The sequence below is a fragment of the Cnephaeus nilssonii genome (assembly GCF_951640355.1).
Source record: "Cnephaeus nilssonii genome assembly, chromosome: 9".
Taxonomy (NCBI): Eukaryota; Metazoa; Chordata; class Mammalia; order Chiroptera; family Vespertilionidae; genus Cnephaeus; species Cnephaeus nilssonii.
In genome coordinates this window covers 88,441,883-88,466,599 of record NC_137080.1, presented here as the reverse complement: position 1 = coordinate 88,466,599, position 24,717 = coordinate 88,441,883, and the positions used below count along the sequence as shown (strand labels likewise).

Here is a 24,717-nt window from a genome sequence, read left to right as displayed (position 1 = left end):
TATTAATCCTTTAATCGTAGATTATTAACATTATTAATATTTGAATACTAGCTGGTAAGTGCTCACTTATTATATGACACCAACGAAAGCACTTTAATTCAGCTCACAGAAATCTCTACACCCTATAACGTAGGTACCATTACCGCATCCTCCTTATCCAAAGGGAAGACGTTCCGAGACCCCCGGTGGATGCCAGAAACCATGGAGAGAACCAAACCCTACGAAGACTATGCTTTTCCTACACAGACACGTTTGACTCAAAGGAAGCACTTTACGGCCTCTCTTTGGCATAGCTGACAGGCCAGCATCACTACCCTTGCGCGTTGGGGCCATCGTTAAGTAAAATAAGGGTAAGGAACAGAAGCGCGTTGCAGGGAAGATAGTGGATCTGGTAACAGATGTTTACTAAGTGACTAACAGGTGCGTTTCATACAGTGTGGGTACACTGGACGAAGGGATGATTCATGTGGGGGGGGGGGTGGAACGAGATGAGCAGAGGTTTTTATCACCCTACTCAGAATGCCACGCAACTTGAAACTAATGAACTGTTTATTTCTGGAACTTTCCATGTAATATAATTGGACCCCAGTTCACTGCGGGTAAAACTACAGAAAGCAAAACCACAGATAAGAGGGGGTCCACTGACGAGGAAACTGAGGCAGCTATTCAGTGGTGGGGCTGGGGAGCGAACCCAGGCAGTCCGGCTCGTAACCCCTGTGCTTTCTCTGGCTGGGGGTGGGGTAGAGAAGGGGGTGTTTAGCTATAAGGAGTGAAGCCAGGTCTCTGGACCACAAGTTCCCAGGCAAGGCAAGGGAAACAGCCACAGGAATGGGGAGTCCCCTGGGAGGTAAACTCTACGAGGGCAGGGCTGTTACCCGCTTTCCCACTACTATATTCCCAGAGCCTAGAAAACTGCCTGGCACATAGTAGGTGCTCCGTAAATGTGTTAAATGAGTGAGTGGATTAGCTTGAATGAGTGAGGGCACGTTCTCTGGCCTGAACTCGCCCGACCTCTCAAGTCCTTCTTCAGCTCCCCAGCATCCTGCTGCAGTTGGCTTGCACTAATTTAATCAGCAACAGGTGGAAGCCTTTATCCAGCAAGAAGATGGGAAGAGAGTCCGACCCCGGCAGAAGTGGGAGTGGCAGGGTCAGGGGGTGGATGCAGCGGAGGGGTGGCGGGGGGTGGCAGGGGCTGGGGCTGGTCACCAGGCTGTAGGCCGGAGGGCAGGGGGCTGAAGGTCCTGGGGGCCAGGGGCTGGGGTAGGGGGGAGGTGAGGGAGTCAGACGAGAGCTCCCTCGTCCAAGAGGGCAGAGCGGGGGGCCCTGGGGCTGAGAGAGTCCCTGGGGTGACCCGAGGGACTGTCCTTCCTGCAGGAGGGGGACCTGTCCCCTCTGGAAGCTCTCTGAGAGCAGAAAAAGGAACATGAAAGGGAGTGGCCCGGCTCTGCCGTGAAGGCAGACCCGCGTCCTCTCCCAGGCAGAGGCTCATGGAGGCGTGGGCTGGCCTGAGTGTGAATCAGGGTGGCAGGGTGCGGGGAGAAGGAGGGGGTCTCTCAGTGCTAGCACCACGGCAGCCTATCAGCCTCAGTTTCTCCATCTGCCCAAAGTCACACCTCCTCTACGCTTGAGAAGCACCTAAGACGCCATCAGCCCTGAGTGAGTGTATCTGCACTCGGAGTTAAGATCGCGTGTCTGTCAGGAAACCAGACCCTGAGACCAGGGGGCAGAGGGCTGGTCCCCAAGGACAAATCAAAGGGTTTACGCCCCTGCACTTGGAGGACAGGCCCAGGTGAGCCTCCTGGCACCTGCCACCTCTTCCCAACCCTCCCTGTCTGGCAGTGCAACTGTCCTTTCTCGGGCTGACCTGCTTCCTCAGGGCACAGGGTGACTTCTCTAACATCGAGGAGGACCCCCAGGCCACCGGGCAGTAGGAGTCAGGGACCTGGGGGGCAGCAGGGGAGGAGGAAACAGAGGCACCCCGGGGTGTCCTCCTCACCCCTCAGGAAGCCCCGCTCCCCTGGTCTCTGCCACCCAGAGCCATCCTGGCCAGGTTCCTGCACAGCCAAGCAGGACAGGCCGGCTGCAAAGGGCAGTGCCACGCACGGGTGCCTCCCCCCACGGTGCTCTCCACGTGAGACCCAGGCTGGGGGCCACGTGAGGCCGAGGCTGGGGACCACAGACACTTCTCTGAACTCTTGTCTCAACTTCCTGACCAGCTGCCTCCGCTTCACAAGGCAGCCAGTGCCACCCCACCCCCAGCCTCTGTGCGGGGCTCTCCGTGTGTGTCCATGTCTATCTGTCTGTCCATCTGGTCTCTAACAAAGAACCCCCCCCCCCAGGGCAGGGGGCCAAGAAGAGGCCCCCGTGAGTGGGTTAGGGGAGGTCTGAACAGGACAGTCAGAGCACTTTCTAGGCAAGTACGTCAGTTTGGGCTTGTTTGATACAATGGGAGCTCTCGAAAGATAAAGGGTGGAGGGGCAGGACCCCATAGCCTATGTACTGGGACTCCCCAACACCCTGCAGATTTGAAGGGGGAGCGGCTGAGGGGCTGTGGGTACAGCTGTTACTCCCATCTAGTCACCCTCCATCTGCTGGGGAGGCTGGCAGATCAAAGTGCCCCGCCGAGAGGAGAGCACCTGTTAACTCATTACCAGGACAAATTAGAGAGTTTAACTCCATTAGCTAACCCCTCAGTTCTCTTCCCTCCTTCCCTCTCCATCTCTCCCACTGACTCAGTGTCGGGAGCTTTCCCTTAAGGTGAACTGGGGGTGAGGGAGGGGTGCTGGGATTGTTTTTAGATGCGGAAACAGGCCTGGCACCACACAGCCATGGAGGCCGTGGCTCCCAGTTCAGGCTGATCATGTGGCTGACCTGGCCCTGGGCCCTAACAGGATCCACAGGCGATTCTGGGGTGCAGCCGCTGCCTTTGTGGGGTGGGGGTGGGGGGCCACAGGTGTGGGCGCTGGGCTCAGCCCTCCTTCTCCCTGGGGGAGGGAGGATTTGAGGACAGGGAAAGCATCCGTGGTATTCACCGCCCTCCGCCTCGGCCCAGGTGACCAGGGTGTGGCTCAGAGGCAGGCCGGTTTATGAGCAGGGTACTGGCGAGGGCCCAATGGTGCCACCCTGATACCTGCGCCAGCAGCAGGCCCAGCTCACCCGGGCCTGTCTCTCCCAGGGAAGGATTGGGATCTGGGGGGGCAGGTGCCGGTGCAAGGAAACAGGGTACCATGTCTCCACTGAGAACAGACCTCGATTATTGCAACGGGGACTTCGTTAAATTTTCAGATTTGCTCCAGTTCCTACCTGGATATTTGTACTGTTTTTAGAAGACAGAAGGGAAAATAAATTGTTGCCACCAACCCCAGAAACCCAGACACCTCGTTGGGCAAGGGGGAACGTGGGAGGCACACCGCGGGGGACAGTCACCCTACTGCTTCTTAACCTGGACGGGACCTCGAGGCCACTGGGGGAGCCTGGGAGACACGCATGCCAGGGTCCTGCTGCAGGGCACTCTAATACTGGGCACAGCCCCACTTCACACCCACTGTCCTAGACCCAAACCACCACCTTCCTTGTCAGGGGGAGGCCCAAGTCCAGCCTGCCCCTGGACCAGCACGCAGGCCACATACCCTGGACCAGCACGCAGGCCACGGACGCCTGGCCGTCCTCCCGCCACCTCTGGGCTTCCCCCCGCCCGCCCTCCGGGGCCATCGCTCAGCAGCCTGTGCAGAGCCAGCGGCCCTGGCAGGTCTCACACTCACAGGGACTAGCAGAAACCTCAGGCTTCCGACTTTCTCAGGCCCAGGAGCCCTGTCCTCACGCAGGAGGGACAATGAAAACAAAGGAGGTGACCCTGCCCCCATTGTTCTCACGCTGGGACGGTAACCCCCTGGCAGCTGGGCGCCCCTCCCGTGAGCCTGGAGTCCAGACAGAGCTTCTCAGGGCTGGCTGACCTGGGAGGCTGCAGGCTTGGCTAAAGCAAACAGCGAGGGGGGTGGGGGTGGGGGACTCAGGATGGGAGCCAGGCAGGCTTCTCAGCACCTGGAGGGCTCAGCTGCTGAGTGAGACTGGGCCTCTCTGTGTGGGGGGCACAGGGGACCTCCCACAACACGGCTGCCTGAGTTGGCCCTGGGAGCAGGGAGGAGCCCCTCCGGCCCAAACACACACCAGGTGACCCTCGGGAGCTTTGGTCTCAAATCCACCCCGTGTCACCTTCTAAAGCAGCGGTCGCCAACCAGTGATCCGTGAGGTCTGAAAGGTTGGCGACCGCTGTTCTAAAGGGCTCAGGGCAGGCGGCATGTCCAGAGACTTAAGTGACAAGAGGGACATCCTTCTTCCACCTGCAGCTCCTCTACCCCCCGATTCACAGCCACTACCCTGCTCTGGAGTGGCTGCGGCCTGGCCCCCAGGGCCATGTGGCGTCTCCTCCCTGTCAGGGATGCTGCGGCCGGGGGCCTGGGTTCACGACCCGGTCCCTTCCCTGTCCCCAGAATCCAGATCCTGGAAATGTCGGCATCTTTCTGTTTCTGATGCCCAGGTGTCTCCCAACTAGTGGGCCAACAACTTGAGGAAGGAAACCTCAGCCAGGACCCCGCAAACACGGCCGGTGGGCGGAAGAGCCCCCCTCCCTCCCCATAGGTGTCTGCGTCACTAGGGAGCGAGCGGTCCCTGCGAAGGATTTGGCTCCTGGCTTGTCGGCTGGCCCCACTCGACTCCTCTGTACCAGACTAAGGCGAGCATCGAGTTGGCACCTCCCTCCTCCCCTCCAAACCCCACGTTCGCCAGGCACCTTTCATGCCTGCAAACTCCTCTGGCCCTAGGCACTTGAGACTTAAGAGGCTGTCAGGAAGACAGACAAAATGGATGCTACTGACCAGAGAGGGCTAGTGACATGGTAGAAGGCACACAGCAAGCTGATGACAAAGCACAGGGAAGAACCCGCCAAAAGCCCCCTTTCTACCCAGTAACCAGACCATCCAGCCCCACTGCTGGGACCGGGCTAAGAAGTGCCGGCCAAGCGGAGTGGATGGAGCAGGTAGACAGGTGACAGGTGCTGCAGAGCTATCACAGGGTTGGGCAGTCACACCCACGATCTAATCTCAACGTTAGGATGAGCGCATGCTTGCGCTCCCCGCCCTCCGCTCCTGGAGATGCCTTAGATTTGCCCCGACCTTGCAGGGCGGAAGGAGCAACCATGGGAAGTCACCAGCCACTCGAAGTTTCTAAAAACAGCCCTCAGCAGCCACAAAGGAGGTCACGGGGACTGCTGACTTGCCATCTTGCCATCTGGGCTGGTGACCTGAGCCCCGTGCCAGCTTGTCCCTGCTCCCCAGAGCCCAGGTCTGCACACTGGCCTGCCCCCCAACAGGAGCTGGGGTGGCCAATCCACCTCAAAACGCATGACCGCAAGTTGGGGACCCTCCGCCAGCAGCACGGGGCAGAGGGGGAAAGGCCCAGGCTTCGGAGCAGACACCCCTGGTTCACATCCTGGCCGCAGCGGCCACCGGTGGGTTACCTGGGGCACATCTTCTCACTGCTCTGAGCTTCACTTTCCGTATCTGGAAAGTGGGGATACCAAGACTTCATCAGGTTGGGGTGCAGATTACATGCCAGGCTCGGTGTTGGGCAGAAAAGTGATGTGGGAAGGATGGGGGCTGGGCAGACCAACCAGCTCAGTTCCAAGGGTCTGTGCCCGCTGCACAGGGGACCTCCAGAGCTGTGGGCCAGCGCTGGGCCAGAAGGTGGTGGTGCCCTCCTTCCTGGCCACCACCACCCGGAAGGCCAGGGACAGTACTTACCGCCACATGACACTCTAGTGGGTACTGCTATCTGGCCTATATCTCCCACAAATAGACAGTGAGCGCTGAAGGCGGACTTCCCTCCTCCCTATTCCCAGAACAGAACCTGGCTCTAGTGCGTGCTCGGTATTTGCCAAATAAATGAGTCTCCCAGATGAGTGCCTTCCACAGTCACCCCTTCCGGGGCACAAAGGTGGGTGCGGTGTGGTGTTTAACTCGGGTCCTGGCTCCACGGGATAAGGAGGCACGGCGGCCCAGGTGGACGGCTTTGTGCTTGCTTCTCTGCGTCGGTGCCTTTACCCTACCTCACCCCACCGCACCTGTCCACCAGGCCACAGCCACCAGCCACCCCAGCCCTGCTGAGTCAGCCGCACGGCAGACTTTGGAACCATCAGAGGAAGGAGGTGGGCGGGGAGGAAGGCTGGGGGCCCGGGAGGGAGGTTGGGACACAGGTCTTCCCAAGCATGCCCCTGCCTTCCTGCCCCCAGCAGTGGAAGAAGGATGCTCTGCTCCGCGGAGCTCGGCCAGCCCTGTTCCTGGGGCCCCTGCGGAGGTCTGAGAGCAAGACTCCCCCCAGCACCCCAACTCTCGCCTCCATGGGAGGAAACCTGCCCGACCCCTGCCACACCCGTGCCTTCCCTGTAACACCCATAACCCCGAGAGAAAGGTTGTGGCTGACACCACAAAGGACCTCAAACCACAGGCAACCTCTCCCCGCCCTGGGCCTCTGTCCCTGCCCCTGCCCCTGCCCCTGCCCCTGCCGCCTTTCCTCTCCCTTCCCTGTGGCTGGCGGCTCCAGCTAGTGAGTAAATGGCCCGTCCTTGAAGGCGGGAGTTCTGTTAATTAGGAATTATAAAACCTACCCACTTATTATCACTTGTTCAGGATGACCCGATGGTTAAACTGTAAACCTCTTCACTAATTAAAAAGATTAAAAAGCCCAGTGGGTACTGGGCAGTGGTGTTAATCCTGCAGCGGGGGGAGCCGAATCTCTCTGCTCCTATGAAGTAACCCCCCTGGGTTTATTATAAACCACCCCGTCCCACCCCAAGCTGGCCCATGGCCTCCAAGCCTGATTCCACCCCCACCCCTCTCCACAGAGCCCCCCACCCACAGGGTCCTCCTGGGGGCCAACCACCTGTCACCAAAGCGTTCCTTGTCTGACTCCCACCTAAGTCCCTCAGCTGCAGGCCGTTCCCTTGGTTCAGTCTGCAGCTGGAGGCGGACAGCAGCTGGCCTCCGTCCTCTCTGAATAAAATGTACAAGAAGCTACTGGCAAACAGGCGCGGGCATTTGGGGATGGGTGGTACTCTTTGTGGGCCGGGGAGCCTTCTGCCTCAATAGCCCTCGGATTCCAGGTCAAATCCCACTGAATCACGATTAGACACAGGAGCCAAGACCACGATGCCCCACGACCGAAATCATGGGGCCAGATGCAGACTCCCCACACCCCGGCTGCCAGACACAGACCTCACACGGTGGCAGCTGCACCAGGGGCTCGGCCACCAAGGCCCCATTTGGATGGAGATCACAGGGATGAGACACAAAGAGGACCCCCAAACAGTGTGGGAAAGAAGGGGCCTGATATGCGCAGCCAGTGTGCTGCGAGACAGCCCCCCCCCCCCCGCCCACCTCCCACGCCCGCCGACGGGGCATGGACGTGCCCGGGGTGAAGAAACAGCCGTTTTGTGCTGAAGGCATGGAAAAGTACAGCGGGCCTCCCGGCACAGGGGCGCTGGACTGCGGCGAGGGGTGTGTGGCGAGGGGTGTGTGGGTTGGAAAAACTTCCTGTCCCCAACCTGGGGCCCAGGACCAGGGACAGGCCAGGGTGACAGGAAGTGGAAACTCTCTTGATGGCGCAGCAGGAGTCTTACTCTGAGACAGCCACACTGCGACGGGCCGGAGGCAGAGGCCGGACCGCGCCTTCCACACATTCTCCCTCCTGCACAAAGGCTGGGAGTCCCGAGGCGGGAGCGCGAGGCCCGCTCCTCCTGTGGCTGCCTCCTGCCTCCTGCCCCCTGGGGAACTGTTTCCCAAGAAACACCGAGTGGCAGGGGGGTGGCCCCTCTCAGGCTCGTCCAGAAGGCCCCTTTATCCTCCAGGCTGCCGAAGCAGGTCTGTGGGCTGCTGAGGGCTAAACAAGGGACCTAGCAGCGGGGGTCCAGGACACAGCCTGCCTCTCCCCCAGGTGTCACCCCCAGAAAGAAGGCAACAAGGGTTCCGGTGACCCTCTGTGCCACCCTGGGAGGGGCAAAAGTGCCTGCCTTTTGCAAATGCCACCTCTGGCCAGGCCCCAGCCCACGCACAGACGACCCACCCAACCTGATTTAACGCAAAGAGAGAGGGGACCGGCGGGGTGGGCAACCTTTCCTTGCACCATGCCGCTCAGAGTCGGGTGGCCCGGTTCGCGAAGTTTTTGCTGAGCACCATGTGTCCTGACGCCATGGGCAAAACAAGGGAATGTAAGACAGAGGGCCGATCCGGAGCACCTCCTAGTCTAACAAGACGCAGGCGGCAGACAGGAGTTCCCATTCGGCGGAGGACAGTGTGAGAAGGCAGCAGGCAAGCCGACGGTGAGGCAAGGACTCACTCTGTGCCCCTTTCAAATCCAAGCAAAAGGGGCACAAAGCAGTTTCTGCAGATGGGGAAACTGAGGCTCAAAAACCATGAATGAACTAGACCGGAGCCATCTCCCAGGCAGATGCTCTGCCTGCTCTATCTACCCCACTCTCTATCCTCATCCTCACATCTTCCACCATCCTGGCCAGGCCCCCCACGCGGGCCCTGGATCAGTCACCCCCTTCTCCCGTTCTTTCCAGATTTGTGGCGGGAAGATAACATTCACAGTTCTCATCCCAAAGGGAAGACGCGCCCAGGCGGCCAGCAGAGTCACCTGACCTGTGACTCTGGGCCCTCGGAAAAGGCTTTCCTCCCAGGACTGGGGACTAGTGCCCACGTCACTGCAGGCTGGCGGCTGAGAGGCAATTAGAAGGAACGGAGACCCGAGTTTCAAGTTGGAGATCAGGAAAAGGGATTTGCTTTCTACAGCCTGGTCCCACCTCCAACGGAGCCAAGGATGGCCAGTGATGCTGGGTTTGGGACACCAGGAATGATCCTCCTTCTAAACACACTCTCATCTGAGTCTGATGGGACAGACGGGGCCTCTGAAAACTCCGCTTTCTGTGAACTGGACGGGTGGCTGTGCTCACCTGGGAGAGACGGCAAGTTCCGGTGGGTGGGGCAGGGGAATCCCCCGCCCCATGGGTCCTCAGCACCCCTTCCCCACTCCCGGGCTGCTGGCCAGGTCTCCCTCTCCCACCCCAGAGAAGCCGGTGCGCCATTAGAAACTTCAACAAATTCCCATCAATGCTCCGGCGCTTTCCATTGGAGCGCGGCTGGCGGTATGCCCTGCACCTGAGCAGTCCCGTGTGGCTGCTGAGCCTTGAAATGTGGCCGGTGTGACTCAAGATCTAAACTTTAATTGTGTGGATTTTTAACTTAAAATTAAATAGCCATAATAGTCATCTCATGTAATAATAAAGTTAACTAGAGACGAGTGGGTGGTCCCTACCCCATCCTCCCCTCGGCAGGGTCTGCCTCCCCTGGCCCTCAGGTTTGCCCTCACTGTGGGCCCACGTCCACCTCGAGCTCCGGCACGGTGCCGGGCCATCCCAAATCTTGCCTGTGCTTGTGTTTTTTGTTAATCCGAAAAGCAGGGCACGATTTTCTCTCCCCTACCCCCCACCCCCCTGCCACGGGGCTTGGCAGAACTTGGTGCACAGAGGCCAGGATAATACTGTTCATGGGTCCCTGGAGGATCCCTTCCATGCAGGGGCCAGTGCCCCCAACACAGGGGACAGTGGCTGGGGGCCCCCCGGTTCTGCCAGGCCTCTGCTGAGGACCCACACGTTGACTGTCAACTTGTGTGCCCAATCTCACACCTCCTGGCCTACAGGTCTCCCCAGTCTGAGAAGCCTTGAAACAGCATCGCTGCCCAGAAAGTCACTGCTCCGACAGTTACATCTAATCTAATAAGAGAAACATGCAAATTGACCGTACCTCTGCTACACCCACAAGCCACGCCCACCAGGCAATCAGGAGCAAGTATGCAATTAACCCAACCAAGATGGCAGCAGCCACGGAGCTGGAGCAAGCAGGAGGCTTGGGTTGCCCCCGACAATGGAGGAAGCCAAGTTTCCCCGCCCTGGCCTGACCTGGCTTCCGCTCAAGGCTACAAAGTTTCAATTATAGAAGATAAATAAATCCCAACAAAAATGGCTGTGGCCACGGAGCAAGCAGGAGGCTTGGCTCCGCTCAAGGCTACAAAGTTTCAATTATAGAAGATAAATAGATCCCAGATCCCAGGGCCTCTGCTTGGGTCGCCAGGGGGCATGGCCGGCCTGCAAACCACCACAGGCCCCTTGCCCAGGCCACCCTACACCCCAAGGGAACCCCCACCCTGATCCGGGACACACTTCAGGGCAAACCAGCCAGCCCCCACGCGTGCACCAGGCCTCTATCCTATCTAATAAAAGAGTAATATGCAAATTGACTGTCACTCCAACACACAAGATGGCTGCCCCCATGTGGTCAAAGATGGCTGCCCCATGTGGACACAAGATGGCTGCCACAAGATGGCCAGCATGGGAGGGCAGTTGGGAGGGTCCAGGCCTGCAGGGGAGAGCAGTTAGGGGTGACCAGGCCTGCAGGGGAGGGCAGTTGGGTGTGTGTGGGGGGAACAGACCAGCAGGGGAAAGCAGTTAGGGGCAATGAGGCTGGCAGGGGAGGTCAGTTAGGGGTGACCGGGTCAGCAGGGGAGGGCAGTTAGGGGCAATCAGGCTGGCAAGTGAGCAGTTAGGCATCAATCAGGCTGGCAGGGGAGTGGTTAGGGGGTGATCAGGCTGGCAGGCAGAAGCAGTTAGGGGCATTCAGGAAGGCAGGCAGGTGAGCAGTTGGGAGCCAGCAGTCCTGGATTGTGAGAGGGATGTCCGACTGCCCGTTTAGACCCGATCCTGTTGGATCGGGTCTAAACGGGCAGTCGGACATCACTTGAGGGGTCCCAGAGTGGAGAGGGTGCAGGCTGGGCTGAGGGACACCGCCCCCCCCCCCCCCAGTGCACGAATTTCGTGCACTGGGCCTCTAGTTTAAAAATAACAATAGACTGTGTAATGGTTACAGAGTGACACCAGTTCTCAAGGTGTGTTCTGCTAAAACCCTGTTTAACCCTGGCTGGGTAGCTCAGTTGGTTAGAGCATCGCTCAATACACCAAGATTTCAGGTTCGATCCCCAGTCAGGGCACATACAAGAATCACCCAATGAATGCATAAATAAGTGGAACATCAAGTCACTCTCTCTCTTTCTCCCTTCCTCATCCCTCTCTCTTCTCTTCCTCTCTCAAAAATCAACTTAAAACAAAACCACACCAAAAAAAAGAAAAAATTATCTGTGCTTTGTGTACCTCATACTTTAAAAATAGCCAGTGTAGAAGGAGCTGATGACATAAGCATTAGCTTGCCCTTTAAGAAAATTCGATTTGTCTTAAAAGCAATACAACAGCATTACAGCAAATCGGGGAGTCAGAGAAAGAAAAGGCATCGATAACCCGGCCTGCAGCTCGGCTTGTTTTCCCATGGGCTCTGACTCAGTGTGAGGAGACACACTCGACTCTGAGCAGCCCGCTGCCCTCACACCAGGCCTGTTTCTGTGTAACTTCAAGTCTGGCACATGGCTGAGACAGGCCCACTGAGAAACACCAAACAGGACCAGGAAGCTGCACCCACCCCAGGCCTGGGCAGCGCGGGCACGAGGCCCTGTTATAGGCTGGCTGAGGGTCTCCCACTCCACAGGCCAGAGCCCAGCAAGTCAGTGGCTAGATAAGCAAGGATGAACCTGTGCAGAGGAGCGGGCAGAGGTGTGGAGGCATGTGGGCACGGATGGGAAACTGGCTTTGGGAAGGGGAAAGCTGAAGAGATACACCCAGCCCCAGCGCAGGTGGGAGGAGACGGGGAATTCTGAAAATCGAGGGTGAGCCCAGACAGAGATCTGTGAGCTGAGAGTTCCCAGCTCGCTTGGCGAACACAGGAGCCTTCTGGAGCAGGACCCAAGAGTGCCCCTGGCGACTCCAAAGTTGCCCTGCCCAGCACCCCTCCCCGCCCCGTGGATTCTGCCCTGGGTCTAGAGTCTGGACAGATGCACACCAGGGAGATACACTTCGCAGGCAACCTATGGACCGTTCCCAAAGGAGAACGGAGTGTCCAGGGAAGAGGGCCCTGCACACACAGGTGGCGGCGGGTCAGCCCCAGAGTGCCTGCTGGGTGAGGGCAGAATCTGGCCCTGTAGGTGCCCCCTGCGAGGATGAGCGCAGGAGTCAAGGTTCAGAATGTTCATTGCTAAGCACCCCCTTCAGCGGTGCTAGATTTGGAATCCCATGGGGCACAAGTCACAGGCCTGGTGGGATGCGGTGGGGGGTGCATACAAGGCAAAAGCCCAGTGCAGCTGGGAGAGGCGCCCAGAGAATGCCAGGGCTCAAAGGAAGGCAACCCCCAGGCCCAGCGGTCAGGGGAATCTTCCCTGACATCAACTTCCCACCTGGGAGCACCTGAGACCCCCTACCACATGTCACACCTACTTAATAATCCTTAGCCTACAGCGCTTGGCCCCACGCCAACTTCCAAGACCGGGATAACAGCTAATCCTTCTCCTAATTCCCAAGACCCTTAGAACAGCACCGGGCATACAGCTGGCGCTCAGGAAGTGTCTAATTGGCCTTAGTGAGCAAGTCCTGGGCTCAGAGAGGGGCCGTGACCTGGCCTAACCACACAGCAAGGCAGCCGAGCCAGGCCCCAGCTGTCTGCTAGCCCCCCACTGGGCCACTGGTGAGGAGATCTCTGGCCGCTGCCAGAGTGTGGGGGATGGGAGGTGGGTGTTGAAAAGCTGATAATCAGGACACCCTCCCTTTTCCTGCTCCCCGGGGGTTGCTGACACGACACTACCGCGCAGCGTGCCCCACTTAGCCCACGCAGCACTATCCCTGGGCGAGAGGCGGCCCAGACACCCGCCACTCCGCGCCAAAGGGGGCCGGGATGCTGGGCGGGGAAGGGCATCCTTCCAAAGCTAACACTGTCAGGACGCATTCCACGACCCGGGAGGCGAGGGTTTTATTTGAACAGGAGCGATGGGAAAGGTAGGAGCTGCTGTTCTTTCTCCTGCAGAGGGCCTGTGAACAGGTGCCACCCTGCATCCAGGGCACGGGAGGAACAAGAAACGCGCACTAGACACAAAGGGCACCCAAGCCAAAACAAACATTCAGTCCTCACGGCCCCCCCGCCCCCCCGGGGTCCTCAGCATGCTGCAGAATCAGCAGCCTGGCCCAGCCTCGGAGGCAGAAACTGGACGGCGCTTGCACCCTGGGATAGAGGCCAGGCTAGGGCTATTCCCACCCGAGGTGCAGACAGGGTCCTGCTGGGGGTGAGCCCTGGAGAAGTCCAATGTGAGGACATGTCACAAGTGTGGGCTAGGCTGCTAGGGGAGGTGACAGATAACGTGGAACGCAGACAGGAGCCCCACAGCTAAGAGGTAACTGTGCCTCCCCCTCCAGCCCCTTGATTTTCCTTGAGGACTTGGGCCTCTGGGTCCCCTGACCCACAATCCTGCAGGCAAGGGTCAAGGGCCTACTAGGTCTGCAAGGATGAAGGGGTGGGGGTGGGAGGTGCGCGGAGGGCCAGCAGAGTTGATAGCCCCAACTCTGAGCTGTGGCGCCCACTTACATAACCCAGGCCTTCCTGCTTTAAAAGTTTTCACAGTGACATTGGCAAACACACCGATATGTGGTCACTGGGATCAGAACCTGCAAAGCTGAATGCAGAGCGCTGCTGGGGTGCTGGGAGCTAACGGGCCCAGGCAGAAAACAGCCCCAGGCATGGCTGGCAGCTGAGCAAGAGCGGTAGGACTGGCATGGACTTAGGACACGCGGAGTCTAACATGAGGCAACTCTGCAGAGCTGTGGGCTCGGAGAGCCTGGGTTCAGGCCAGGAACGAGCTGTGGTTCCCCACAGCACCTGTCTCACCACTGCTGGGGAGTCGATGGGATGGGGCGATGGCCCGCGCAGCCTTTCCGCCACTAAGTTCCAACTAACGTTCCTCCTGTGTGACTGCTGTCATCCCTCCCTTTGTCTCCCCACCCCCCAAGTCACATATGGTATCACTGGACACAGCGCTCTCTGCCCACATCCAATGGCCTCCTGTCTGTACAGAGGCTGCTGGGATCAAGGGTAGTAGGGTCAGAGAAAGGCGGTGCCACAGGAGCCGCGGAGTCGGATCACCTGGGCCACTCCAAGAATGTGGGCCCTTAGTCCCAGGGAGAAGCCACTGGGGCTTCCGGATCTGACGCCGAGGAGCCCCGACTGCAAGCCCTGACCGCTGTGGCAGTGACCGGAGGATCTATGAGGAGTGGCGATCACCTTTTACCTACCTCTTGTGGCCACTGCTTACAAGCAGCTTGCACTAATTGCCCACTTAGCTCTGATGACTCTTTTATTGTGCTTCCCCTGCCCCTGGTGAGCAAGACAACCTTGAGAAAGCTACGTAACCTCACAAGGTCTGGGCCTTGGCTCCAGGGCTGTAAAGAGAGACCAGTTAGATAACCTGGAAGCTCCCTCCAGCCTCACATTTTGATTAGCTGCCAGGAGAGGTGCCCAGAGCCTGATTGTCCTCCCCCATCTGCCATGCCAGCCTCCAAGGACCCGAGAAACTAGCCAACAACAGCTTCTTGGGTGCAGACGCTGCGGGGGGGCAGGGTCCTGTGACGGGAAACTCCCTGGGGAGGCACCGTATCATTTCTGCCCCGGGCTGCGGATGGAGCCTAAAAACAGGCCCCTTCCTGAGTCCACAGTTCCCAGCTTCAAATTCTGCCTCTTACCCCAGAAACACTCACCGGCGGGTGGGGAAGCTGGCAACCACATGACAGGAAGGGGTGTACTGGGCAGGTTAAGACATCAGGCAGGCCAGTTTGGTGTGTGTTGAGTAAGTGCTCTGCACCCACAAACCACCATGGTTTTGACTTCAGGGCCATTTAAAAGGGGATCAGAGGTTGAGTGACAAACAGCTCCGTGAAGAAGGGCTCTGGCCCTGGGCACATGGAGCAAACTGCCCCGGAGCTTGGTGTGAGACAGTCTGTCCCCAGCTCCTCACCTTGGTTTTTCCATCTGGCAAATGGGATGGCATTTCCCTGCCAGACCCCAGAGGTCACAGGAAGGTACCTCGGAAGAAGGGTCCATAGAGCCCACAGTAAGGTGGGGAGCCTGTGTCTGTGCAGGTAACTCCTGATCCCTCCCCTGGGCCAGCCTCCCGGGTCAGCTGTGGAGGGGTGCCCTGTGGGGCAAGTGGGCCACGTGGCAGAAAGGCCCAATGCAGGCTCCAGCCACGCCAAAGGAGGTATCGGCTAGGGACACTCCCTCCTCCACGCGAACAGCCCAGCCTCCCTCCTGCTCCTCCTCAGAAGGCTCTGAGGTTTCCACAAGGAAGGAGCAGGGCAGGGGGGCACTGTCCCGCCCACAGCACACCACCTCCTCTTGGCTTGCACAGTCTGTGCTCTGAAGACCTTCCCCAAAGGCAGGGACGAAACTTCCTTTGCAGCAGGTCTCAAGTAGGTCTGGGCACACAGTACGCACGTGTGACCCACGCGTGACGCAAATGTCTGCTGAACGGAGGACTGGATATGTGCTGCCTCAAGTTCCTTGGAGGCAGAAAGCATGGCTCCCCTCCAGCACCCAGCCCTTGAGGACAGACCCGCTGAGCACACTCCCTCATCCCAGGGGAGCGGAGTTTAGGGAAAGTTCATGAAGCAAGGGATAGTGGGCGCAAGCAGGGGGTTCCTGGGGAGAAACAGACCAGGAGAGAGAGCAGTTTGTTCCGTGAAATCCGTCAAATAGGAACAGATAAGATGATAAACCGGTGTTAGAGGTTAACTGGGAACGGTGACGGAGTGAGTGAGCTTTGCACGCACTGCTGCTATCTTCACGCCCAAGGGTGTTCCAGCGGCGATGTGCTCAAGGTGACCTGAGAGCCTGGCCTTCCCGCCCAGGAAGCATGGGCCACTCACACGGCCTAAAAGGGGGAGGACACTTGGATAATGGCCCGGCCCACTCCTCTCCAGGGTTCAGAGCCTGGGAGACCAGGGCCGGAGTCTGGGCTGCCTCAATTTACCCAGGGAACCGCCTCATCTTGCTAGAGGCTGGGCCCTCCTGACTGGACTTCCAACCCGACGGTCCGCATATGGCTCTTGGTGTCCCCCTCAGAGCCAGGCCCAACACTGGGCCCCCAGGCCCAACAGCCATGCTCTGAGCAAGTCAGTGGCTGACTAACACCCACACACACACTGAGCATGTCTGTGGGCTGGGCCGGGATCACAGGGCCAAGGGTGAGGAGCGGTGGCCCCAACCCCATAGGCTCCTATGGTCCTGCTGGGGCTGAGGTGACAGGCACTCTGAGCCTTCCTGAATGGATGGGTGAATTCACCGGAAGAGCGTGGAGTTCAGAGAGGTGAATCTGACCAGGGCCACACAGCACAAACCAGGAGGGAGAAGAAAAACGATTCCCCAAACAGTGGTTCCGATACAGGTCTCAGCCCCGGCCCCAAGCACCATCCACCCAGACAAAGGCCTTCTCCTTCAGCCGTTGGGGCAAGCCACCTCCCCCCTCCCCCATAAAAGGGGCTGGGGAAGCAGCTGCAGCAAGATTACAGTGGGTCATGGGAGGTGACAACAGCCACAAATACACAATCTTCCCTAGATATTTAGGCAGGAAACCAAAATGTTTAGATAGAGGATAAGAAAAACTGAATATACATCTCAAAGCCAATCCAAGAGCCCTCGCTACCAAGGGCCCAAGAGGGGAGGTAGGTGGCACCTGCCCCCAAGGAGGGTACAACTTTGACCCCAGGGCCCACGTGACCACCCTCCAGGGAGGTCACCCAGGAGGCCATCTGGACCCAGGAATCGTCCAGGAGGGAGAAGGTTTAACCAAGGCCCCGGACAAGCCAGGACTGAGCTGAGAAGGGAGCCTGCCACAGTTGGAAGTGGTGACCATGACCTCTTCTGAGGGGAGGGTTATGGGTGAATGTGCAGAAAACGGGAAATGGAGGGATCTGCATTTTCTCATCTGTGCCTCCATCTGCAGCTTGGCTCGGTGATGGGGCCTGAAGCATGTGAGGAAGGGGACGCCGCAGGGAGCCAGGGCACAGGAACAGCGGCTGAAACGCGGCCAGGAACCTGCCGCATGTGCCCAGCACTCTGTCTTGGTGTCCCCACGGATTCTGCAGGCACCGGGAGCTCCCGCACTATTATCCCTTTTCAAAGACCAGGAGGTGACTGGCTGGAGGCGCACAGCTGAGTAAGCCTCCTGCACGTCGTCCCATCGCTCTGAGGGCACCACACAAACCTTGCATTCCCCACCTTCACTGTGGCCTCACTGTGGGCTCTGGGTTCAAATCCCGGTGCTTCCACTTAGCGATATGGACTCAGGCAGTCACGGACCCTAGATGGTCCATGCTGTTGCTCTCCCGGAGAGGACGTGCCAGTAAGAGTGCCTACTGCAGAGGACTGTAGTTCACACAGCCTGTGGCCAAGCACGTGCTCGGGAACTGTTAGCTGGCATCGCCACCGTCCACCCTCACTCCATCACTCCAACCTCCTGCCTCTACCTCCACTTGTGGTCAGGCCCTGAGGCTCTGCCGTCAGCAGGCCCTGTGCATCTCAGCCTGTAGCTGGCTGTGTGCCAGGCCAATTCCCTGGCTTCCAGTTTCCTGGCAGAGCAATACCACCTGACCCACAGCGAGACCCAGCCCAGCGCCTAGCACACAGCAGGGACTGAGCAGAATGCTCACAGGGGCTGCTCCTCACACGGCTCATGTCCCCCTTCTCTATGTTCCAGGGCAGAAAGTAACTCAATGGTACACACTTGGAACCTCCGGGACACTTAACCAATGTGTCCTTCAGGTAACAGCTCCTTACCTTCCTTTCTCTAGATGGGGGGCTGGCTGAGGGGGGGGGGGCTTCCCGGGGGCATAGGTTATGTTTCTTTCAGGGCCAGGTCCCCTGTAGGCCAAGGGGTTCTACAGGCCCCAGGAAGCAGAAACCCAATCCTCCGAGGCCCTCTGACCCGCCTCGGTCTCTCCAGACTCAACCATCTGCAACCCATCACTCAGCACCAGGACCGCATTTCCCTCCTTTCACCACCACAGCCCGGTTTCTCTCCCCGCCACACTGAGCTCCCGGGGCTTTAGGCCCCGTCTGGCTTCTGAGGCTTCAGCACACACAGAAGTGACAGCTGGCAGTGAGGGGCTCCTCTGTCGTCCCTAACGCCGCCCAGGCCTCTGAAGTTTGGGGAGTGGATTAACTGCCTCACTTTTACATAAAAGTGCCACTTAGGCAGAGTGTGGGACGGTCATCAAATGGGGGTGTCTTTGGCAGGGAGGGGGACTCACACCTGGACCTCCCAAGGGGCTCAGGGAAGGAAGACAGTGGCACCCTAACTGAAAACTGGGGTGTGAGGGAGCATGGCGGGCTCTTGCGGGGAGGGCTGTGAGCTCTCCGGGCTTTGGTAGAAAAACCACACTCAGTCACATCACGGAGAAAGCGAGCAAGCGTCCTTGTCACAACACTCACGGGGCGAAGGATCAACCCACAGAAACACCATCAGCTCACAGTAGAATATTCCACTTCTTTTAAGTTACAAATGGCTGTGAAGAACTTTCTGAAATGCTGTTCACCCCCTGGCTTGAAAATTGCAAAAACTTGGTGAGTTCAAATTCCTAGGCTAACCCAGAGAGCTCCCTTATCGGACCCTCACCTCTCTGCCCCGTGGCCGCAGGCCAAGGCCACCGTGCTGGGCTGATCCATGCGGATGCTCACGGAGACGTCCGAGGCTCTCCTCCACCTTCTCCCCTCCCCAGAGGAACCCCGGGAGGGGGCAAACCCACTTCAAGTGTTTCCCTCTAGTCACCTACCGCCCTGGCCTCTGGACCGCCCAGTTCTGGCCAGTCGGCTCCTGTAGAACCACTCAGATCTAACAGCCCAAGTGGTACAAAGACCTTCTTGGGAGTACCGTTCTCAGGAGCATGGCTCCTCTGCTCCCCAAAGCCTTGCCTTGTACTTTCCTGCTCCTTATACCCCCCCCCCCCCCCCCCCACACACACACACAGAGTTCAGAGGCTGAGCCCAATCAGACAGCAAACAGCCAAGTTCAAGATGAAAGCCCACGGCCTGAGGTCAGAGCCAGCTAAGCACAGCATTCAAAACTGGAAGATTCTGTTTCTTTTAAACGACAGACTGTAAATATGGCAAAACCCCAGGAAAATACTTAGAAGCCACAGTCATCACCTCCCTCGTACCCCTCCTATAGGAAGTCCCCACCCCCACCAGAACATTTCAACACTTGCTAATTTCTACCCTCAATGAGTCTCTATTACCATGCCATCTTTAATCGTCCTTAGGGCTCTAGTAAAATTCTCAGAACGATTCAATAAAAATTCACTTTACTGTTAAAACTCTAACTAAAGCAGTTAACTAAGGCAGATTTATCAATTTGAGAGAAAAAAATTTTTTTGTGTGTGTGTGTGTGGCTTCCTGGCCTTTGAGCAAAACATGAATAAGAAAACCAGCCTTTAGAAAGGGACCCTTTTCTTCCATTCCCTCTCCCAAACCCAACTTCTCTTTTCATTTCTCAGTCCTAGAAGGTCAGAGTTCAAGTGTGAGCCAATGACGTGGAGGCCTCCTCGATCCTGGACAATCAAAAGATCTATTGTGCTCCCTGCACTTACAAAGGCGTTTACGTGGACCAGTGCACTTTTACAATTTCCAACCAGGCTTGACACAAAAGAGGTTTTCATGTTAACCCTCAATTCTCCAAAAAATTCAATGAATGTGCCCCATTCTGTGCATTCTGGTGGGATGTAATTTTACCGCATAGCTAGGTTTTTCGCATTTTAGGAGAAGGGTTGGTGTTAATAACAGGATGTCAGAACCTCAAAACTAGAATGGGCCTCACTCCTGTAGACTGGAGCATGGATAGAGTAGGAAGGTCTGGAAAATAAAAGGAGAGAGGTCTGGGACACATGGAAAACCTCCCAATGGAATAATGCAGTTTGCAGCTTAGCAGCAAGGCCAGCGAAATCCAAGAGACTTCTGGGAACTGGGCATCTATGTGAGCAATCCAGGAAAACCCAGAGTTAGGGGTGGAGTGCCCCAGGGGAGGGCAGGGCCTGGGGTGATCTGGACTATACCCCAGGAAACTTGGGAATCTCAAGAGCCACAGCCCAAAGCAACACACCCCACCCTCTTTCCCCTAAGTCCCCCCCTAATTCGAAGACCCCACTCTGGCTTGAGGTCACCTCCTCCCGGAGCCCTCCCTGAACCCTCAGGCTGGACGAGGGGCCCTCTTTAAGAGTCCCTCCTGAACATCTCCGCGCTAAGTCGTGGTGGGTTTATTCATTCTTTATCTCCAGCTTGAGCAGTGATTTAATTCACCTTCGGACTCCTAGCACCGTACTGTCTGGAACACAGTGGGTGCTTAATAAATGCCCGTTGACTAATTCCCATGCACTTTGGAATACAACGCACTTTCTGAGTTTGCACTATATGATCCTTGGCAAGTTATATAATTTTTTTTTTTTAGCCTCATTGTCCTCATCTATAAAAGGGGGGTGGGTCACCAAGATCAGATTAAAATAAGACTGTACATGAAGTGCTCAACCAAAGCCCTGGCAGTTGGTGAGCTCTCAAATCCTTCCTGTTTATGATCACTGCACACCGGAGGTGAAGGCTGAGAAGGGTTCATTCTTCCCCTTTACCCCAATCCTCAGCGGTTCCGTGGGAGTGGGGTGCGGGGGACTGGGGACTGGCGCTCCCTTCAGTAACGGAGGAGGAGAAGCCTGCGTGCAGGTGCCTGTTCTTGGGGGAACAGAAAATAGAATTTCCCAGCACACCAGAGTCCAGCTGAACCAATTTACCAAACTCACTTACAGACCAACCATTCAACAGTGTCACATGCCCAAGATGGGGGGCAGGGGTGCACCAGGAGGCAGACAGCTGGTCCCCACCCCAGGCTGTGCCTTCTTGCTGTGTCACCAAAGCCACTCTAACTTCCCTGGGCTTCGGTGTCCTTATCTAAATAGGAAAGGCTGCAGTAAGGAGTACCTGCCCCGGTGCAGGTAACGACTTGGCAAGCTGCCTTGGTCCTGGTCCGTGCTCCATGTGCGCAAGTGACAGGGAGATGAGCTCGCTCTCCTAAGTTACATCTGCACACATCTGGCCGACTGCTTCTACTTGACTTGACCCTTACCAGACCTCATTTTGCAGATGAGGAACTTAAATGGCTTGATGGGTAAATGGCCAAGCCACATGGCAAAACCAGACTGTGCCCCTCTCATAAAATGCTGCTGCTACCCACAACGTGCACCAGGGGCTCAGTCTGTGCTAATTCCCCCTCGTGGGAACCTCTGCAATTTAGGGAAAGTCTGGGGGACAGAGTTCGCCCAGTGCCTGGTGCAGCAAGCGTCACAGCAAAGGGTCAAGATGGCTCTGAAGCAGGAAGGAGGGCGGCCACGTGGCGCAAGGCTGGTGGGGTGCAGAGCATCTGAAAGTCAACCGCAGCTTGAACAGGGAGGAAGCACCTGACAACTCAGGGGCTATTTCCAAAGACCTAAAGAAAGGTGTGTAAACTCCCTTTCTCACGAATTTGAAAGCACAGCTTCCAGTGTGAGAAAAACCCCAACCCAGACTGCACTACCCCCACTCCCTTCCATCAACCCCTCCCAGGAGCCTGCCCCCACCCCAGGAATTCCTAGCAAGGGCTTCCTTAGAATTACAAAGGTGATTCAGAACCTCAGGTGGAAAATGCCCAAACAACCCCATTGGAAAGATTTTGAGTTTTCATTTTTCCTTAAACCAATTTCCTGAGGCCAAGGGCAATGCCCCAAGTCGCATCAGAAAGCCGAGCCTGGCAGACGGCTGGAAACTGAAAAAGTAACGCTAACAAAATGCTTCCACTGGTTTTCATTTCTTGGATTTTTCCTATGAAGGGAGGAGACTCGCCCAGTTGGAGATAGTTTTGAGAGTTTTTTGGCCGCAGATGGGGACAGGGCTATCCGTAATTATCTCCAAATCACACTGGCCTGACGCCCAAATCCTTTTTCTAACAGTTACCTGCCTTCTTGGAGGGGGCGGGGGAGGGGGTGAACAGCACCTCACATTAAGAAACATACTGTTTGCTCAAACACCTTAAGAAAGCTGTCTAAACTCCAAAGCTCCTACCACCAGCTGCACCCGGCTGCCTCACCCCGACCCCCCTCTTTTCCCTTCTCCTCATGTTTTGAAGTTTATTTTCCCACATTCAGCCTTGAATTCTTTCCTTCCTGCAGTGGTTGGTGGAGGAGCAGCGAAGAAGGAAACTTCGAGGGCAGCTCGATTCTTTATTATCATACTCGCCTGCCTTCTTCCCCTCTAAACAAAGCCCTGGAAGAAACTAAACAACAGAAGAATTGTTTCCTCAGGGGAAATTATAAAGTGACCCCTCCCCAACCCATGCACCCAGGGCAAACACCCAGCCAAAGGAACCCGCACCGCCCCGGGACCCCCACTAGTGCGAGCTACCTCCTGAAGCTCACCTTCCTTCTCCAACCTCACCGCCCACCAGCCCCCACCCCAGGAAATTTCCCCACAGAAAACAAACACCCAGCCTGCGGACCTAAGCCTCCCCCCTTCCAGTGGTCCCCAGGAGCACAAGTCTGCTAGTGCGGCTGGCTGCCGGCAGGCAGGCACCGATATGCTCATCTTAGAATGTCTCTTAACTTGGGGGCAAACAGGGAGCCACAAGCAGATGGCTTCATGTTTTCCAATGCTTTCAACCTTCCAACAGTTCAGGGCAGGAAAGATGGATGAAGACGGGTTCGTTCCCATTTTACATACAAGGAAACTGAGGCCAGAAGAATGAGACAACCAGACAGGCACAAAGCATTGGGGGACTGCTGTAGATTAAATGCTGCTCCTCATCAAACCTCCTTTCTGGTATCTTCCACCCCAGGAGAAAGGTAACATCTTCCATCCACTACCCCTACTCCACGGCCCCTACTCGGGTCCGGGTCATCCACTGCAGGATGCCACCAGTGCAGGCCAAGGCTGGACAGGTACCGCTGAGTCTTCAGGAAACTGAGTAGAGGGCCTCGAGTCCTGGCCTAGGGTCGGTTTAGCCCAGCAAGGTCAATGCCCTCATGGGGCATAGGAACCAGAAGAAACTCCCAATGCCAACAGGGGTGAGAAACTCTCCCCATCACCTCCCATTGCACAGCCTCTCCTCCCGGCCCCCCATGGACTCCCCGGTTTGGTTCTTTTGTTCAGCCTAAACTACTTTCACAAAGTTGAACCACGAGCCCTTGGAGTTAGCCTTCCCGACAGGCGAGCCGGCGAGATAAGCTCTCCCGGAAGCCCGAGCGCGTCTCCAGCATTCCAGTCGCCGGCCCGTCCCCGCGGCTCGGCCGGGCAGAGCCCTTACCCCACTCCTCGCCCTACGGGGGAAGGGGGTCCTGCTCAGGCTGGACCTGGGGACCCTCCAGCAACTTCGCGCGGCTCCCATTCCCGAAAGAAACGTCGCGCGGGAGCGGCGCTGGCCCCGGAGATGGGAGGTGCAGACGCTGGGCGGGTGACACCCGGCTGGGCTCCCGAGCTCCGGGAGCGTCTCCGAGGAAAGATAAACGCTGCTATCCGTCCCACAGCCTCCCTCCCAGGAGGGAGGGACCCGCACACCCACCGCGAGCCACCGCGTGGCCCGGTTCACCCGGAGGTCAACCCTAAATTCTCTCGGGACAAACTGGGTTCCAAGGTGACTCCCGTGTCCACGGGTGAACGAAAGATCCCGGCAACCAAATCCATGATGAGACACCCCTCCTGTCACCCCAGGACAACCCGCGGGGACCGAGGATCACCCAAAGCCGTGCGGGGCGCGTCCCCGCCTCGCTGCTAGAGCTCGAGCCGGCGTCAGGTGTTCGTTCGTATGGGGCAAAGCGGCGCCTCACCTGCAAGATCTCGTCCAGGCCCTCCTGGCCCAGACACGGGAACTTGGTGAGTAGATGCAGTTTCTCTGTGTAGTACTTTTTCTTAGCCTCCTTCCAGTGCGGCTCCTCCAGCACCTCGAAGATCGCCGCCCCGATGGCCAAGTAAAAGATGATGGCCGAGGTGAGCAGAGGGCCCCGGTCCACCATGGCTCCCGAGCGGCCACCTCCGGGCCAACGCGTCTCCTAGCCCCAGTGGCTCCCGGTCCACCCGCCCTCCAGCCTCTGGAAACAGCTGTTTGAATTTGGAGCTCCGCATGCGCAGTGCCCCGAACCCCCGGCGCGGCTCCCGGGACAAAGTAGCTTCTCCAAGTTGGCCCACTGAGCGCGGGGAACTGTGCGGGGCCCTGCTCGCGCGGGCCGGGATGGGCGCACGCCAAGGGGCCCGAGGGAGCGCCCCGGATCGCGGCGGTGAGAGAAGCTGGGGGGAACTCAGGGCCCGACTTGGGGAGACACGTGGGCTGCCCGACGCGCGCCACAGCAGTGTGCGCTGCGCCCGCCTCCGCGCGCCGCTTTAATCAGCGCCCAGCGCTCACCTCCCGCCCGCGCCGGGCCCCCGGGGGCGGGGCCGACTAGGGCCCGCCCCCTCCCGCCCCGCCCCGCCCGGTAGCAGCGGGAGTCACAAGAGGTGCGCTCTCTGCGTTCCCCGGTGCCCAATGCCTGAGCGATAGGGGTGTCTGGGACTCGCATTTGTTCCTAGTCCTGGTGTGTTAAAGAAAATGAGGGTGGACCTAATGACTGGGGTCAGGAAGTTGTTACTCCTGTTATTTTCACTGTAATTCAGTTTTTGCCTCACCTTGCTATTAATTATAAGCCTG

The 24,717-nt window shown here is 57.7% G+C and overlaps 1 protein-coding gene across 1 annotated transcript in view; it reads right to left on the bottom strand.

Annotated features, from left to right (window-relative positions):
- KCNK5 (potassium two pore domain channel subfamily K member 5) overlaps positions 1-24,399 on the bottom strand; it is a 35,810-nt gene extending 11,411 nt beyond the window's left edge. The window contains exon 1 of the mRNA XM_079781339.1: positions 23,864-24,399. Within this exon, the coding sequence (XP_079637465.1) occupies positions 23,864-24,049 (186 nt within the window). The 5' untranslated portion in view covers positions 24,050-24,399. The remainder of the gene's footprint in view (positions 1-23,863) is intronic.
- Positions 24,400-24,717: the final 318 nt, after the last annotated feature.